The following is a 16020-nucleotide window of genomic DNA, read 5'->3' on the forward strand; positions in this document are numbered from 1 at the left end:
CCATCATCTTTGTATATGGCGTGAAAAGAGATTCCTGTTTGGTACAGTGCAGATCTTGAAATTTGGTGGATTTGTTTAACACTGTCAATTCAATTCGCGATGGTCGTTTTTGACCAAGAGCCACTCATTATTGTTGCTGTACAGCCTTTAACGTAATAAATGGACTTTTATGCGACACTTCCTGGAACAAGCGGCACCGGCTGAGGCGGCTTTTTGTCAACGTAGAAGGAGCTTTTCATTCGCATTTGCTTAGCGCCTCTTCCAACTGACAAAAGTGGTCACGTTGGTACTCAGCTTTCCGTTTGAAAACTGCTTTAACGAGCACGTTGAGCCGATCGACTGACTAGCTTAATTCGCTTAGCAATGATCATGTTTGTACTAACAAGCATCGGTAAAGGCACGCTTTGACAATGGTCCAATTCCAATTGACCGCTGAACGGCTGCAAACTCTGTTCATAAAAGACGCACAAATGGGCTCAATTAAGCTGCCTTTTTGTGGACGCTTTTCAAGAAGCGTCCTGCTTCACAGGGACCACTTGAGCGGTTGAATTCAAATTGTGCCAAACATGCAGGTCTTATTGGTTGTGATTACCATTCTATAGCTGCAAGGAAAAGCAGACGCAACGGCAAGGATCGATTTGTCGAACTGCACTTTTTGGTGCTGCTCAAGCAGAATCAGATTTAGAATTTTGAAAAGTTCAATCGCACAAACGTAGCTCAAAGCAAAAGCTTATCTTCAATCATTTTAAAAGAAAATAATTATCATACGTCAATTTTATCTTTGCATTATCAATAACGATTTAATCAAAAAAAGTTGCAATTTGAAATCACATACACAGATTCTGTTTTATCAATTAAACATATAAAAAGAAAGCAAAAATTCAGCAAAGATGAGTCGCTTTGCAGTTCATTTATTCTATTTGTTGAGATTTATTTATTTAATTAAAATAAAGGATGATTATTTTACTTCCCGAGTTTCATTAATGTTATATTATGCATGTTTCATTAATGCAATCGTTTAAATTGCATATTTCAAATTTAATTCAGGTTAAATAAGTCATGCAAAGTTATTGTTTTGAATTTATAAACTGAGGACAAGTATGGAACAAGTAAACAAAAAGTTTAATGAATAAAAGTTTGTATTTAAACGTTTGAAAAAGTTGTTTATTGTCATTTAAAACTGAGAATAGATATTGAATTATTTTAAACTTTCCACTTGTCATTGAGTCAAGGTTGAGTACCGATGGACCAACAATCCATTCTAGCCAAATAACAAACAGCTAGTCTAAACAAATGTCTGGGCAAACAGTTTTTCATTCTCCAATTCTGAGACGTCGGAAGTGGGCCGCAATCGGCACTTACCTTCCAAGGACACATCCGTTAAACCAGTTGCTTATAAGCTGGTCAATTTTGGGCCGGATGCGACTCACTTTTAGCTTAAAACCGGTCTATAAAATTTCCGACGCATTTTAAGAGCTTAACAGTGACGCGTGTCAACATCTTTTAAAAGCTTATCGTCTTTGCAAGGCGATCGCCGCATTTCACTGTTTGTCAAATTTATTCATTTGTTCACATTTATACGCAATTATTTACTTCGTTTCTTAGGCCCATAGCTGACCTGCAACATGTACCCGATCCATTGTGTGTGTGTGTGAAAAATGCTTGAACAATGAATAAAAGAATTTCGTTTAAAGTAAATTACAAATGCGTCAAGCAGATGAGCTTATCTCGTTGTGAGGCGTTAGCTAGATTTTCATATTAGCATCTGGAAACAACAGCCGACCCAACTTAACCCGGGAGTAGTTTAACTTTTATTTACATTGTGAGTTTCAACAAAGCTCAAAAAACTGCTGCAATTATACATCTCGGTCAGCATTAATCTCTAATTAGCTGACATCTTATTTTTTTCACCAATGCACCAGTGCTAACGAGGTTGCGCCTCCAAATGCTGAAGAGTTAACCTTATGGTTAAGCTTTGTGCGCAAAATCTTGACCTAAAAGCTGAAAATAAAGCGCATTATCAGTTAACCCAAGCTTTTGAATAAACATACGGCATTTTAATTTTCTCTTTTGTAATTTATGCTGCTATTATGATCTGTACCAGTTGCATGGCAGAATCAATAACAAAATATTGCTCATTTTGCCTCGAATATTGCTATTTGAAAATTTTCATTCTTCAGACTTTCCATAATAATTTTTTTATCAGTTCAACCGTGAAAGTTGTTTTCATTTTTTTACAGCAGTTTACTTTCAATATTTACAAGATGCTTAAGTGTTAGTGCACAGAAGTATAAATATTAAAAAACAACCTGAGAAGATTAATATTCTTTTTAGCATTTAGCTATGAATAAAAATTAGAACTTCATGCTGCAATGATACTTTCAAAATTCTTATATTTCTTCAATGTAAAAATCCTTTTTATGGTAAAAATGATTTCAGATCAAATATGCATGATTAATTTTCCAAATGATGTGCTCACGTGATATAATTATTTATAATATGAAAATATTGCGCAGTGACTGATAACACATTTGCAATTGATAACTGACGGCAACGTTCAAAACCGCTATCAGCGCATTAGAAATGCTAACGCTATTAAAAACAGCTTGATTTTATTCTGTTGCACTGAATTAGAACCTTTTGACAGTTTTTTACTGTACTTCAATTAGAATGAAATTGTAGTTGAATTTTGAAGATAAAATTAAGAAGAAAAGACAAAAAATAAGTAAAATAAACATTTTGAATTCGTAGTCGAAATAATTTTGATTATTATTAACATTATTATTAGCTTTCTAGTCATAAATTGCATATTGAAAATTGTTTGCGTTAAATGTGTGAGTTTTCCTTCATGAAAATATTATATTGGAAATTTTAAACTGAGAATTAAAGCTTTGCTTTTTAAAACTGAACACCATGTGTGAGATTAAGCGAACTGAGTTACAAGTGGAACATAAGCGAGTTCTTGTAAAAATAAAAACAGAAGCGCACTTGACCAACGGTCAAAATGCATGAAACGTTGCGCGATGGGAATAAAGATGTCAGAGAAGAAAATCCATTTCAAGCAAAGCTAATAAATTTATAGCAGTCAACAAATGTGCATGTGGCAACAAAAAGCGTGTACAAACTGAACTAAATGAACACACTACGTTTGTGGATTATTGGTTAGCTATCGTTTGGCTAGCGTCCACTTGAACAAGCTTGGATCAAATTTTCCCCCCACAGCAGGTGCCGTGTGCAAGCACTGCAAGCTCAGTTCGACCGTGAGAACGCGCCAACTTTTGTTAGCAGAGTTATGCGCGTTGTATATTTTAGCGCCACTTTAGCGGCATTTGGACAAATTGTCGCTGGTAAAACGCAAACACGACCGTCAGGTTCGACCAAACAAGAAGCAAAACATCCCCTTTTCAAAACGGCTTCCAGATCCGGGTCAAATTCCGTCGATTTTGGCCACGTTTGCAAACATATTAGTTTACTGTAATTAGCGGTGGTTGTGAATTTTTGAAAATCCGATTATTTGCCACAGCCCCATCTGCGCATATTGGCCGCGCATCGATGTGTTTATTGTCACTGTTTTAAATGGAAATATGGCTAATCTGGTTAAGCGGGCCTATAACAAAATGACCGGTTTCATTGACCGACTAATCGTGTAAACGGCATGTAAGCAGCGGGAGTCAATTAACACCTGTGATTTAGAAACGGTATACTGCAGTTAGTAACTCGCATGCTGCGTTGGGGCCATTGATGGTGATGTGATTGAAATAAAAAGCGGTCAGCGACAATGTCCAGGGTGCCCAGTTGCCGGAACTAGATGAAGAACCTGGCCAGTAGGACTTCGTAAGAAGTGGCTCTTGAAAACGTGTCTCATTCAGCTGTCCAGCCGACCAGTGGACAATCCCCGTCTGTAAAAGACAGACTAGACAATGTGTCGCCAAGCTACTTTACTAGACTGACAATGCTGACATACTGGACGACTGTCGGCAAGGATACAGGCATACTTAAGCGGGGCCAATTTTTTCCTCCTTGATCTACCATATGCTCTCTAACGAAAACCAGGGTCGGTGAAAATGAATAGCCATCGAAAATGGCCAATACATCCGCACGTGGTCTATTGTCAAGAGACGACCTTGTCGATCAGTTCACTTCTGTATCACCATTTCCATTTCTAGCAGTGCTTTGAGTAGATGTTTACAATAAAATGACCGTTTCAACTGGTCCAACGCAGCTGCACTAATTTAATACTCAATTAGTGAAAATTCTCCATTTTTAGAAATGGCTAGGTCAAACGGCTATTAAATGATGTTCTCTGTATTCGCGGTTGATTATCTACTGACACCGTCTCGGTCGCGCTTGGAATTTCCTCATTCATTGTTGATATGCTCTGCTGAACAACTTATCAGTCAGGATGCACTTCCTGCTCCTCCTACATTTTTCACCTTGCCAATGTAATACAACACCTCTTTGAGAATGCTGCTAATAATTTTTGACAGCATGACATTTTGTCAAGTTCACTGAAATTGATCCTACTGGTATTTATTGATGAATAAGAATAATTATCAGCATTCAGTTTAACAATATGTTCTCACCTGTAGGCAAATTATAGCTAGATGTTCTTTTATTGTCATTTCTTTAGAATTAAATAAAAAATGTATAAAATTATCAATAGAAATTATCAAGATAATGATATGCATTCAGGAAAGCTGAATAACTGAAATAAATAAATTAAAAGAATCCAACTATTGCAATAGCATTCAGATAATGTTGATAAATTGATACCAAGTAACTATTCCTAAAATGTCTGCAATTTCTATTTAAAATTTTTAACTTTAAAACAGCTAAATGAACGTCTTAATTAAGAAAGGACTTTAATATGAAGAATTTTTTTATAATAAAATTCTCACATGAACACTCTCAATGAACAACCGATTCGGCTGAATGCATATAAAAAGCAATATAAATTAACATTCTATTTTTTTGGATTAATTAATTTTAAATTTAGCAATAGCTCTCATAAAATGAAGTACATGGATTTAATAGAAATATTTCAATCAAAAAAATTCATTTTAATTATTACCCACGGGAATGCATAATTATAACGCATATACGGGCAAACATGCATGGCGATAAACATCATGTATTATGAATAAATCGTTATAAAATCAAAAAATAACATTTCTATTTTCTCGCACCATTTGATTCTTGCACTTCTTGTGTTCAGTTAGATCATTTGCTATCTACTGCTACTTGTAATCATCTATATTAAAAACTTGTATGTAAAATTAATTTTTGCAAAAATAGATGAAAATAATAAAAAAATAAGCAAATTTTCAACAAAGTTTGAGATGAAGATTGGTTTTGATTAAATTTACATTTATTTAACTCACATTTAACATGCAACTGCAAGTTTTTATCTGTTAAACTATATAATTGATTAAAAAATTAAATAATATGCGATATTTATTTAAGAAATAAGGAATTAAAGCTTTAATTGCATCAGAATTAAATTTTAAATATTTTTTATATATGCTACATTTGCTGTAAAATGAAATTAAATTAATCGTGATTGTCTTTTTACTGTAACTCCGTTGTGCCAGTTGTAGTGGTTGTGAAAGTTTCATGTTATTCAGAAAGTACGTATTTTGTACTTCTGCTGTAAAGTAATGTACGTGATTATATATTTTTATTATAATTTAGATTATTAATTTTTGCATCGAATAGTATTACTCATTGTTAGCATTATTTATATTGACTAGTGTTGCGAATTTATTATTGCTATCTCGTGTACTTGTTACACTCGTAATTTAAAATAATAAATTTATGAGATCAAAAAGTGTATCAGTGGAATTCTGATATTTGAACATGTTACTTTCAAACGATTGGCAATTATTTATGTTAATTGTTGATTTCATTTCAAGCATCGATGATCATATACAGATCAAAGCGTTTCACTTTATACACGTTTGTTTATACCAGTTCCATAGATTGCTTATTTATTTTAGCAGAATTAGACGCATGATAGGCTGATTGGTTGAGATGGTGATGGCCAACGACATTAGTCCGGTGATTTCGCTGGCGCATTGTGTCCGTTCTGAACAGAACGATGGATGCAAAACTCTAGAGCAAAGTATATGCACTGATTTGGAGAAGCAGTATCGTTCAGCTGCACGTTTCTTTCGAGGTTTTGATTTTGTTAGAATGTAATTTTGAATTTAAAATTTTTACTTTTAGACAAGGAAGAAAAAGCTTTTCACGTTCCGTATCAGAAAAGAATATACATGGCCGCTTTGTCGAAACAAATTGCTCATGGCAGTTTTGAACAGAATAAGAAAGATAGCGATGTGGGGTTTTTCGATCTGTTTGGTCATGATCGAAAGTAAGTGTTAATGCAATATTTGTTGCATATCTGAGTAGTTTGTTTATTTATTTATAAAAGTAGTATTATTTTATTTTAAAATTGACTTGTTTTTATTTTATTTGTTGTTCATTTATTTTGCTTTTCTTCAGACAATGTTATTTGCTGTGTTATTATATGATACGCAAAATCTAATTAATTGTTAACAGAGTAGTTAGGCTTTTACTTCTGAACTGATTTTAAATTAATGCAATGTAAATAAAGTCATAAGTACTTGGCGCTGTATTATTTTTAGTAATAGGAGTGAAATTTTTCTAGAATTATAGCTAGCACATTTATAAATTTGTTTGTTTCTTCGATACTGTCTTTTAAAGCTTGAGGATAGATATAGTTCTACTGTAATATATTTGGCAACTAGGTTTTTTCCCGATAATTTTATAAATATGATGATTATTTTTATTTTACTTGTGGGAATGAATTAAATCAAGTAGAAACGTAGATGTTCATTTTGCAATCAAATAATGATTAATTATCTTCCTGTAAATTTGTAACGTAGAACAAAGTAGTACAGGATGTAGGATTCGGAAATTGAATTATTGATGCAGTATTCCGATTCGATAAATTTGTTTTACGAATTTACTACAACTTTCAATTATAAATGATACCCTGCTGATCAGTGAAGTCTGAATTATAGGTTATTATTAATTTTGCAAAGCACTCGTTGTGCATTGTGCATATGAGAATGGTATTTTTTTTTCACTTAAGCAACTTTTTCTCAAAGTTTATTTTATTGATTTGCTAAATTTTATTTTGTAAGGTGTATTTTTAATTTTTAATTAACTTGTTTAGCGAAGCATGGAAATCGTTGGAGAATAAGAGTCGAGAAGATTCGATGAAAGAGTATATAAATTTGCTGTTAGATATGTGTCCACAGTTCGCGTTCTACTATGCAGCGGAAATTCAACGGCAATCAGATAGCAGGTATTACAGTGCACGAAGTATACAAGCTTTAAGCATTAGTGAAACTTATCAGTTAAGACGGTTAAAAATCAATATCATTTTTGTGCTATTTTTAGACGTTTGACATTGTAAGAATGGAATTAATTTTTACATTGAAAGTTGTGGCTTATTATTCATTTCAACTTTGTTATTATTTTCATTGTTGGTTTGATTTAATATTTAGCTGCTGATTAAACAAGAAAGAATAATGAAAAATCTACCCTTGGGCAGTGTGTGTGTATGTGTGTGTTCTTTTAGTTTTGTTTGCTTGCCAGTTTTTATATAATATCGACGACGCATTGTTGTCTTGACTGGTGTAGAAAATCAATTTGACGTTGATGATTATTGACGTTCTGTTCTTGACAGAGACGTCTTATTTGTATGCTTGTTGCAGAAATCAGTCGCAGGATCAAAGTTCGCCAAGTACAAATCCCAACAGTTTGCCTGATTCACAGATTCGTGACGCTCTCAATCGACAGACTTTTGAACAATTCAACCAGTATGCAATGGTGAAATACGCCAACGATCCACAGAAGGTATCTCTTGTGCATGCATAATTTTTGAGAGACAGTGATAATTTCATTCAAATTCATTTAGTTAAGATTATTTTCAGGAAGTTGAATTGTTTATTGTTCAATGATTTTTGCAGCTGATTGTTATCAGCAATTTCATGATCACTTGTATAATTATTTTTTAATAAGTTTATCGTTTTGTTTCTTTTCACCACCGCATCAATTCAGTTGCACGAGTGTAATAATGAAAGAACAGTGTGAATGTTTCTGTACAGGGTTTTAGTCCTTTTTTCTATAAAACACAAAAGTTGTACATTTGCCGATTTGTGGTGTGGGATTAAATGATAACTTTATTTTTGAACGATTTTTTGTCGTTTGTTAGAGGGACGAGTTAATAAAGCAGTTGCAAGAAAAACATTTTCACGAATACATGACTCGAGTGCATTCGCAAGTTGCTAGTTCGGACGAGAAGGGTTGTTTCATAATGGAAGATGAATCACCACCAGCCGCCTGCTCCGGTGAAAATGAGGCGAACGTTACCGATGCCAATACGGTGCCATTCTATTCTCATCCGACAACACGTTGGTTTTTGTCGATGATATACATACATACGGTGAAAGATGTTTTTGGACAGAAGTTGAAAATCGATTTTTTCCATTTAGGGCAGGTGAACATGCTGCCCGCATCGATCTGGACTCGCCGAGATATTAAAGATTTCAAAGAGTCTATACGTCGAAGCGGTGACAACGGTACCATTCGAGTGGGTTACGGTGAAACTGTCACTGTATGATTATGACCGTGATCGATGGTAAATTCTTTTATGTAAATTTTTTAACAAAATCTTTTTCCATACTAGGTCCGTGTACCAACACACGACGATGGTAATTCGTTGTTTTGGGAATTTGCAACCGACAATTATGATATTGGATTCGGTCTTTTCTTCGAGTGGACAGTGTCTGATACAAATGTAGTCTCAGTCCACGTCTGCGAATCGGAAGACGACGACGACGATGACGAAGCGGACAGCAGTTTGTGTCCATATTATTTATACCTTGTTTTTTTCAAACTTTATTAATTCTGATTTTGCTTGTTTGTACAGTTGCAACGAACAGCGATGATGTCGAACGAGGAGCAAGGACCTTACCTGGTAGCAAGCCCGCAGTAGACCAGATTATTCCAGTGTACCGTAGGGATTGTCACGAAGAAGTTTATGCAGGAAGTCATCCTTATCCAGGACGTGGCGTATATTTACTCAAGTTTGACAACTGTTATTCACTTTGGCGTTCCAAGACGCTTTATTATCGAGTATATTACAGTAAATAGGTAAATGTATGAACAGTACCTGTGGAATGCGATGATTTTTTCATCTTCAATATCGGCAGAATTGTTTGTTGTACACCCATGGCATATAAATTTTAAACGAAGCAATGCAGAATTACTGACTGGCTCTGTTAACTTTTATCCAAATGTCTAGTATTTGAAGAAGAAATCGAAAAATGATGACAACAAATGAAAAAGAAAATTGAATTTCATTCTGTTTGAAATTTGTCATCATTAAAAATTCAACATTCTGTTCAGAAGTTTTCACATGCAATTTTCAAATATACCCAGAAAACATTTTTGTAACACAGAAGAAGTTCACGAAATTTAGATTGCCAATATTGCACAGCATGATTATGCAAATTCTGCAACGGTATGTTTATTTTAAAATATACAACAATAGTTATGAAAACGTAATTTCACTTTTAGGCCATGCAAATAAAACTACTAGTATGAATCATTAATCGTGACTGTAAAGCATACAAATAATTTTCGTATTGATGTAGTTTCCAAAGTCACCAATGGAAACAGAGTCTTGAATCCGGTGAGCAACAACGCCATTTGGCGAACGCTATGTATGTGATGAATGGAAAGTCCACCTGTGGGTAACTTACATGTGAAAATCAAAATTTCAGTCATGCAAGCCGAAGAAGGTGATTAAAGGCTGTTCCCACAAGTTGGAGAAGCCACCAACGAAAGTAGGACCACAATAGAGCAGGCTCCTCGCGGCTTACTCGTTAAAAATACATTTTTTGATTGACACTATATAAAATTTCTACAGCATTTGAAACAAGGAGACGAATTATTTTACATGTCTGAAAAAATGATCGCAAATGCTGTAGCCTGTAACAAAGCAATAGAATTAAGCTGCTGAACAGCTTTGTCACATGACTGATGGTAGAACTGACTGTAGCTTTGTGGGAAGTCAATTTCTGCTTCTTGCAAACCAAGAAAGTGTAATGGAATTGTCCTTTTATTTAACAGTTCTGAAACGAATGGAAACAATATCTGCCTCGATGTCCTGGATGCTTTTAGTTGAAATAATTTATTAATCAGCCGCTTGTCAAACTCAAAGACATTAACATCATCTTCGCCGATAAATTGATCTGAAAGAAAAAGATTAATTTATCGTAATATCCGACTTTTGCAACAATTTCTTGAATGAAAATAATATTTTCAAAAAAAAAAGTATGTATATAAATATATGTATATGTATACATAATAAAACAACTTCATTCACAGCTGCAGATGTTGTTCGCCAATTTTTCTACTTGCCAAAATGGAAACAACACAAGAAACTGCTCCGCAAATGCGACAGAAAATTATCGTTGAACTGACAGATTATACCCAACTGATTAATAACCAAGTAAACATTAATTTTCATCCTTATTGCGCAGATAAATTTATCAACTCATGCAATAAAATGTCATTTTTATAAAGGCTTTATACAAAAAAACATTCAAAAGAATTGAGAAATCTTACTGGTTTGAATGACTGGTGAAATGTCGTTCAATTTCTTTCCACACTGTCGAATACTTAGCACAGTATGCAGACTGTGGTTAAACAGCAAATTTGAATAGTCGTCTTTTCGCAAAGGATTCGTTGGTAAGCATTCTCTTACATAACAAGTAGCGGATGGAATTTTCAGCGCCACCAGTATTGCCAATTTCGAAACAAACGATGGACTAAAACGAATTTTGGATTTCGTAGGTATAAATGCAGGCAAACTGCATAAATCTATGCAAGCCCACTCTAAAATTTGCACAGAACGACTCATCAACACCCAACACAGTATTTTATTATTAAAACAATATGATAGCACCGTTTTCCACTGCTTCCTTACGGTCTCAGAAGGATTTGGATGGCAAAGCGCTTGTAAAGAACGTTTTCTGCTGTTAAATCGTGTTCCACGAGCAACTTCTGTAGAGATATTATCATTTATTATTTTGAATAAACTATCAGCTGTTTTGGCATGAACATCTTTAAAAGAAAATAGTCTTGAAATTTTCTCATACTTTGTCATGCAATTATGAAGCTTAACAGTTAATGGAACTGAAATTACTCCGTGCGTTTTGATTTCCAAAGAAGTTCTGCATTTATTAACAGCAGAAAGCAAAATCTCATCTTTCTGTTTATGAAATATATTATTGTATAAATTTCCATAACTAAACCATTTCTTTTCCATGAAATGTCCTTTTCGCATCTCAGTAAAACTTTTGAAATTTCTGTATATGTATTAATACTAATTACAGTCTTCAATCAAGTACAATTTAGCTACAGTACTTCAGTCAATCATTTTCAACGGTATATTGAAAACGTTTAATTGAAAGCATGAATGATCCATAAATCGATGCATTTGATGTTTTCAAAATATTAATCATGTACACTTTGAAACTGTTATTATTTTTTTATGGCATGTTTTACAGCTATTAGACAAAGACTGAGAGAATTCGTAGGCCTAAAGCGCAATCTGATTGCTCAGTTCTGATTTCTGGTTCCGCCTTGAAATTTGCACAGAACTGTTTTAGTCATTCACTTCTCCGGATTTTGTCTAGGCGTGTGTCAGTTGCGCATGGCTTTCTTCGGCTGCTGATGCTGATCATCACTGCTTGTCATCTTCCATGCACACTTATCAACATTTTCAATAGAATATTATGCAATTATAATTATTATATAATATTAATTTAATAATTGCATAATGTAATGTAATAAAACTGTAAGTATGTTTTGCTTTGTTTTTCAAAATTATGCATTATTGAATGATGATGTTCATGTATACCTACTTGTAGTGCAGTGTTTTAATTGCAGCTTAATAGATGAAGAGTAAATTATGTTATTTTGGAAACATTGAATTGTGACGTCGTTTGTTGTAAATATCACGTGAAAAATAAAAACTAATGTTAAATTTGATTGATTGATTTGATGAAATTTGAAAGTCATACATTTAGATTCATACATTATTAAACAGCAAGCAGTGTGCATGTGAACGTAACTGACATTAGGTCAACATTGTGAACAGTTGTGCATGATTATTAGTATGTATTCATTTTATGACTGGTGTATTCATTTCTCAAAACTAAAAATAATAAAATAACTTTTTATAGCAGTGATATAACAGGAATAATGTTACATTTTTTTCATCATGAGCTCTTACAAATTCTGCATTTCAATTCGTTTATTTTATTAAACATTTTTCTTCGCTGTTTTTTTCATTTACGTTTGGTAATAATATAATCTGTGCTATTTCTGTTTGGTTTTTATTCCAAAACAAAATATCTACGAAAACAACAATATCAAAGCTGTCGAAATCTGTCGTGTCTGGTGTTCACCATCATCAGCGACCTTCTTTCTATTGATGGTTGATTTGTGCTTGTTTATATGCAAAATAATATACTTTATTCTTCAGTCAAGTTCAAGTGAGATTGATGGTTGATTTTTTACTTTTTGAGTTACATTGTAATTACTGTAAAATTACTGGGAATTAGATATTGATTCTCAGGTGTAAGAAGTTGTTCAGCGTTTCGTTGATGTTCAGTACTTGATGATATAATTTATTGTATATGAAAATGTGGTTTAATATTTAATGATAGTTGTTTTCTACATCTGAGAGCATTTCACACCCCATACGTTGTTGTAAATGATATCGGCATATATTATTTATTTGTGGAAAAAGAGGTGATTGGACTTCAGTCATGATCATACCATGTTATGCAGTTGGTCAAGAAATTTTTTTTCGTTTCCAGCAGTTGTTTGCACGGCTAAAATGTGCATATTGGAGGATTTAAATAATAAAATAGCAAGTTGTATTCCGAGCAATGTCGTAAATTGCATTTGACTTTCTGGTGGCCAGTGTTCTGAATCAGTTGACGTTAGGTGACACGAATTGCTAAATTTTTAGTGCTAATATAGCAATTTATTATGTAAATATTCAAACGAGTTTAGTTTAAAATGTTTTATATTGATGAAGTGAAATAAATGAATTTGTATATTCATGATACGTTTTGTAATGTTATATAAAATATAAATGGAATGTACATTTCTATAGGCGTACATTTAGTTTAGTTTAATTAAATTTATGCACTATTAAAAATTCAAAATTAGGTTATTCTACCTGAAGCAAAGTATACTGATATTTGCGTAATTAATTTAGTACTCCTTTATTGATTTTTAGTTTCATGGTCAGTTATTCAATGTATCGTCATCAGAGCACGTAATGTACTTCAGTCTCTCCTACAGTTATAAACCAAGTTTGAAAGGTATAATACCTATCTTTTTTCTTAATGTTTTAGGGGCATTCTTTGCTTGCTGGTTGCATGAATCTATAAATTTAATTACTGATGAATTGTTTTACGTCCAATTCTATGATATAATCGCATGATTTTGAAATTCAGTTGAATGTGTACTGTGGGTTGTAGGCAGATAATTGCTATAAATAAATAATATGCCTAGTGTTGAACACAGTGTGATATGCTGTCATGCAATTAATTGTTTGTTAACATTTTCTTAGTCATTCCTTTATTACTTGTTGAGCTTCATTTTGAGCAATTGTAGGCGAACATTGTCGAACAGTAGCTGACGATTTGCTTTTCCATTGGAAAGTTGGATGCGCATCCATGAAACAGATGTGTGTTTGTTTCTGTTGATTGTAATTTCATTTCTTGAAAATGATTCATCGCAATTCAGAACAGCACAAGAAAAAGGTGCCTATCAAGTTGTTTTAATATTTGACATTGCTGGTTAGTTTAAAATTGAGATTTTATAGTACAAAGTTGAGTTGGAATTGCAAATTATTTTTCAGAATAATTAATTTTGTGTGTTCAGTTTTAATGCAGTTAGTTTTGGCTGAATAGCGACGCCACCTGAACAGTAACAAGTAATTTTAGTAAAATAAATAATAGTAGCGTCACATAACGTCTCCAGCTAATTATTACATTAAGTAGACGCTGAACCTTGTTTTTCATCACTCGACAGTATTCTGTTTTTACATTTATTTTACAACTTTATAAGCATATTTACAGTGTTTTATTGCATTTGATTTAAAACTGTAATAACTTTGGTCATTTAATTAAGTTATCCATTACATTTATGCTAATAAGCTATTACTGACGGAAAAATGGGTTGTTCTGCCAAGGGCAAAGTTTCCTTCTTTTGCATAATTTAATTATTGTGCTTATTTTCAGAATACTTTATTCATTGCATCGCCATGGAAGAACGCACGTGTTAAATTGATTCAACTGATTAAGAAAGACGTAAGTTATACATTGATAATGTGGGATATGTATTTTTTGCATGCTGTTTGCATGATCTTAGAAATATGGTGAATGGAAACGGATTTTTTGTTAATATGAAATATCATTAAGCAGTTGTTTTCTATATTGAGATTTCATCTTCAATATTTACGTCAAATAAAAAAGAATGCTAAAAATGCATTTATGTAAATCAAATAGAAAATTCAATGATTTCAAGATATTAAAAATATTTTATTTTTTTCAGATGGCAGATAAGCAAGAAATGTATCCATTACAGTTAGGTAAAAGATCATTTGTCATATTCACATGTTACATTTATTATTGTTATTTATTCGTCAATTGTCAAAAATGTAAGTCTGTTTTACTTTTTGCTTTTATTTCTCATTTTTTACTTTGTACGTTTTTATTTTTCAGTATTTTGTAATTTTTTTTAAATACAAATTTTGTTTTGAAATGGTGAAAAGTAATCGAAACAGTTTAAGAAAGAATCCTTGCTTGGCACGTTGCTTTTGAAAATAAGTCTTCAGGTAAGTATTTTTACAGTGAATTTTCTAGTTGCAGATGAATCGAAACAGCTTGGGACTGATTCTAAAAGTTTTTTGGATTACGTTGTTTTGTTTCAGATATGATCTTCAATTGATTTTCAGGTAAGTATTTTTTACAGTCAAGACTTTCTAGTTTGTAAGACTAGGTACTAGGTATTTTGTACTGTTTATACACGATTGAAAAAGCATTGAAACTTAGGTAATTTTAAATACCTCGAAGCATTCGAAATGAAGAGGAGAGGGGAGAAGAGTGTAGGTGGAGAGGGGAGGGGAGAAGAGTATGAGAGGGGAGGGGAGAAGAGTATAGGTGGAGAGGGGAGGGGAGAAGAGTATAGGTGGAGAGGGGAGGGGAGAAGAGTATAGGTGGAGAGGGGAGGGGAGAAGAGTATAGGTGGAGAGGGGAGGGGAGAAGAGTATAGGTGGAGAGGGGAGGGGAGAAGAGTATAGGTGGAGAGGGGAGGGGAGAAGAGTATAGGTGGACAGGGGAGGGGAGAACAGTATAGGTGGAGAATGGGGAGGGGAGAAGAGTATAGGTGGAGAATGGGGAGGGGAGAAGAGTATAGCTGGAGAATGGGGAGGGGAGAAGAGTATACGTGGAGACTGGGGAGGGGAGAAGAGTATAAGTGGAGAATGGGGAGGGGAGAAGAGTATAGGTGGAGAATGGCGAGGCGACAAGAGTATAGGCGGAGAATGCGGAGGGGGAGAAGAGTATAGGTGGAGAATGGGGGACACAGGTACAGGTGGACAATGGGCGAGAAAGGGTATAGGTGGAGAATGGGGAGAAAACGTATAAGTCGGCAAGGTGGGATATTGAGATCTAAAATTGCTCGAGGGGTCCAGCCTGGGGCGTATCTTGAATCGACCCTAAGGCCGAGCCTAAAGGCGTAGCGGAGGAATTCTGCCGGAAGCCATAGCCCCAAGCATACCCTGGATGCAAATTATTTGCCATATACTTTGCCTGAGCTAGCCTGGAAGGTAATATTTTTTTTGGATCTTGCCCTGGGCAAGTATAGCCTTAATAGGCCAATATGAATTTTTTACATTTT

General features: G+C 33.9%; 6 protein-coding genes across 6 annotated transcripts; 2 read left to right on the plus strand and 4 right to left on the minus strand.

Annotated features, from left to right (window-relative positions):
• Positions 1–314: 314 nt before the first annotated feature.
• On the minus strand, positions 315–1540 carry Tsp_02800 (hypothetical protein). Its single transcript, XM_003379081.1, has 4 exons — positions 1499–1540; positions 1363–1448; positions 593–716; positions 315–440 (listed from the first exon to the last, which is right to left on the minus strand). The coding sequence occupies exons 1-4, from the start codon at positions 1538–1540 to the stop codon at positions 315–317; spliced, it is 378 nt and encodes a 125-aa protein (XP_003379129.1).
• Positions 1541–3249: 1709 nt separating this feature from the next.
• Tsp_02801 (hypothetical protein) lies at positions 3250–3993 on the minus strand. Its single transcript, XM_003379082.1, has 4 exons — positions 3943–3993; positions 3705–3899; positions 3522–3607; positions 3250–3472 (listed from the first exon to the last, which is right to left on the minus strand). Exons 1-4 carry the CDS (start codon positions 3991–3993, stop codon positions 3250–3252), a joined length of 555 nt encoding a protein of 184 aa, XP_003379130.1.
• A 2037-nt stretch (positions 3994–6030) lies between these two features.
• Tsp_02802 (golgi resident protein GCP60) lies at positions 6031–9893 on the plus strand. Its single transcript, XM_003379083.1, has 9 exons — positions 6031–6175; positions 6226–6370; positions 7199–7390; positions 7743–7884; positions 8243–8644; positions 8717–8888; positions 8960–9116; positions 9687–9759; positions 9816–9893. The coding sequence occupies exons 1-9, from the start codon at positions 6031–6033 to the stop codon at positions 9891–9893; spliced, it is 1506 nt and encodes a 501-aa protein (XP_003379131.1).
• A 94-nt stretch (positions 9894–9987) lies between these two features.
• Positions 9988–11383, minus strand: Tsp_02803 (ankyrin repeat-containing domain protein). The gene is made up of 2 exons (XM_003379084.1): positions 10663–11383; positions 9988–10286 (listed from the first exon to the last, which is right to left on the minus strand). Exons 1-2 carry the CDS (start codon positions 11381–11383, stop codon positions 9988–9990), a joined length of 1020 nt encoding a protein of 339 aa, XP_003379132.1.
• A 2400-nt stretch (positions 11384–13783) lies between these two features.
• On the plus strand, positions 13784–14404 carry Tsp_02804 (conserved hypothetical protein). Its single transcript, XM_003379085.1, has 2 exons — positions 13784–13916; positions 14361–14404. Exons 1-2 carry the CDS (start codon positions 13784–13786, stop codon positions 14402–14404), a joined length of 177 nt encoding a protein of 58 aa, XP_003379133.1.
• Positions 14405–15791: 1387 nt separating this feature from the next.
• On the minus strand, positions 15792–15988 carry Tsp_02805a (conserved hypothetical protein; the record flags this gene model as incomplete). The annotated part of the gene is made up of 1 exon (XM_003379086.1): positions 15792–15988. A coding segment is annotated over one exon (197 nt), but the record flags the coding sequence as incomplete, so codon positions are not given.
• Between the last annotated feature and the right edge of the window lie 32 nt (positions 15989–16020).

The sequence above is a fragment of the Trichinella spiralis genome (assembly GCF_000181795.1).
Source record: "Trichinella spiralis strain ISS 195 chromosome Unknown Scfld2, whole genome shotgun sequence".
NCBI classification, from domain to species: Eukaryota; Metazoa; Nematoda; class Enoplea; order Trichinellida; family Trichinellidae; genus Trichinella; species Trichinella spiralis.

What these genes read in the sequence shown, in the direction of transcription:
- Tsp_02800 (XM_003379081.1), bottom strand. Translation starts at nt 1,540, where the DNA reads ATGCGGCGATCGCCTTGCAAAGACGATAAGCTTTTAAAAGAT. An exon ending in AACGGATGTGTCCTTGGAAG is followed by an intron (nt 717 to 1,362) that starts GTAAGTGCCGAT and finishes TTTTGCTTTGAG; the next exon opens with CTACGTTTGTGCGATTGAAC. An exon ending in TTCCTTGCAGCTATAGAATG is followed by an intron (nt 441 to 592) that starts GTAATCACAACC and finishes CAGAGTTTGCAG; the next exon opens with CCGTTCAGCGGTCAATTGGA.
- Tsp_02801 (XM_003379082.1), bottom strand. Translation starts at nt 3,993, where the DNA reads ATGCCTGTATCCTTGCCGACAGTCGTCCAGTATGTCAGCATTGTCAGT. An exon ending in ATGTCAGCATTGTCAGTCTA is followed by an intron (nt 3,900 to 3,942) that starts GTAAAGTAGCTT and finishes TGTCTTTTACAG; the next exon opens with ACGGGGATTGTCCACTGGTC. An exon ending in CAATATGCGCAGATGGGGCT is followed by an intron (nt 3,473 to 3,521) that starts GTGGCAAATAAT and finishes CGCTAATTACAG; the next exon opens with TAAACTAATATGTTTGCAAA.
- Tsp_02802 (XM_003379083.1), top strand. Translation starts at nt 6,031, where the DNA reads ATGGTGATGGCCAACGACATTAGTCCGGTGATTTCGCTGGCGCATTGT. An exon ending in GAAACTTATCAGTTAAGACG is followed by an intron (nt 7,391 to 7,742) that starts GTTAAAAATCAA and finishes TGCTTGTTGCAG; the next exon opens with AAATCAGTCGCAGGATCAAA. An exon ending in GTTACGGTGAAACTGTCACT is followed by an intron (nt 8,645 to 8,716) that starts GTATGATTATGA and finishes TTTCCATACTAG; the next exon opens with GTCCGTGTACCAACACACGA.
- Tsp_02803 (XM_003379084.1), bottom strand. Translation starts at nt 11,383, where the DNA reads ATGCGAAAAGGACATTTCATGGAAAAGAAATGGTTTAGTTATGGAAAT. An exon ending in TTCACCAGTCATTCAAACCA is followed by an intron (nt 10,287 to 10,662) that starts GTAAGATTTCTC and finishes TTTTTCTTTCAG; the next exon opens with ATCAATTTATCGGCGAAGAT.
- Tsp_02804 (XM_003379085.1), top strand. Translation starts at nt 13,784, where the DNA reads ATGCGCATCCATGAAACAGATGTGTGTTTGTTTCTGTTGATTGTAATT. An exon ending in TTTAATATTTGACATTGCTG is followed by an intron (nt 13,917 to 14,360) that starts GTTAGTTTAAAA and finishes GCTTATTTTCAG; the next exon opens with AATACTTTATTCATTGCATC.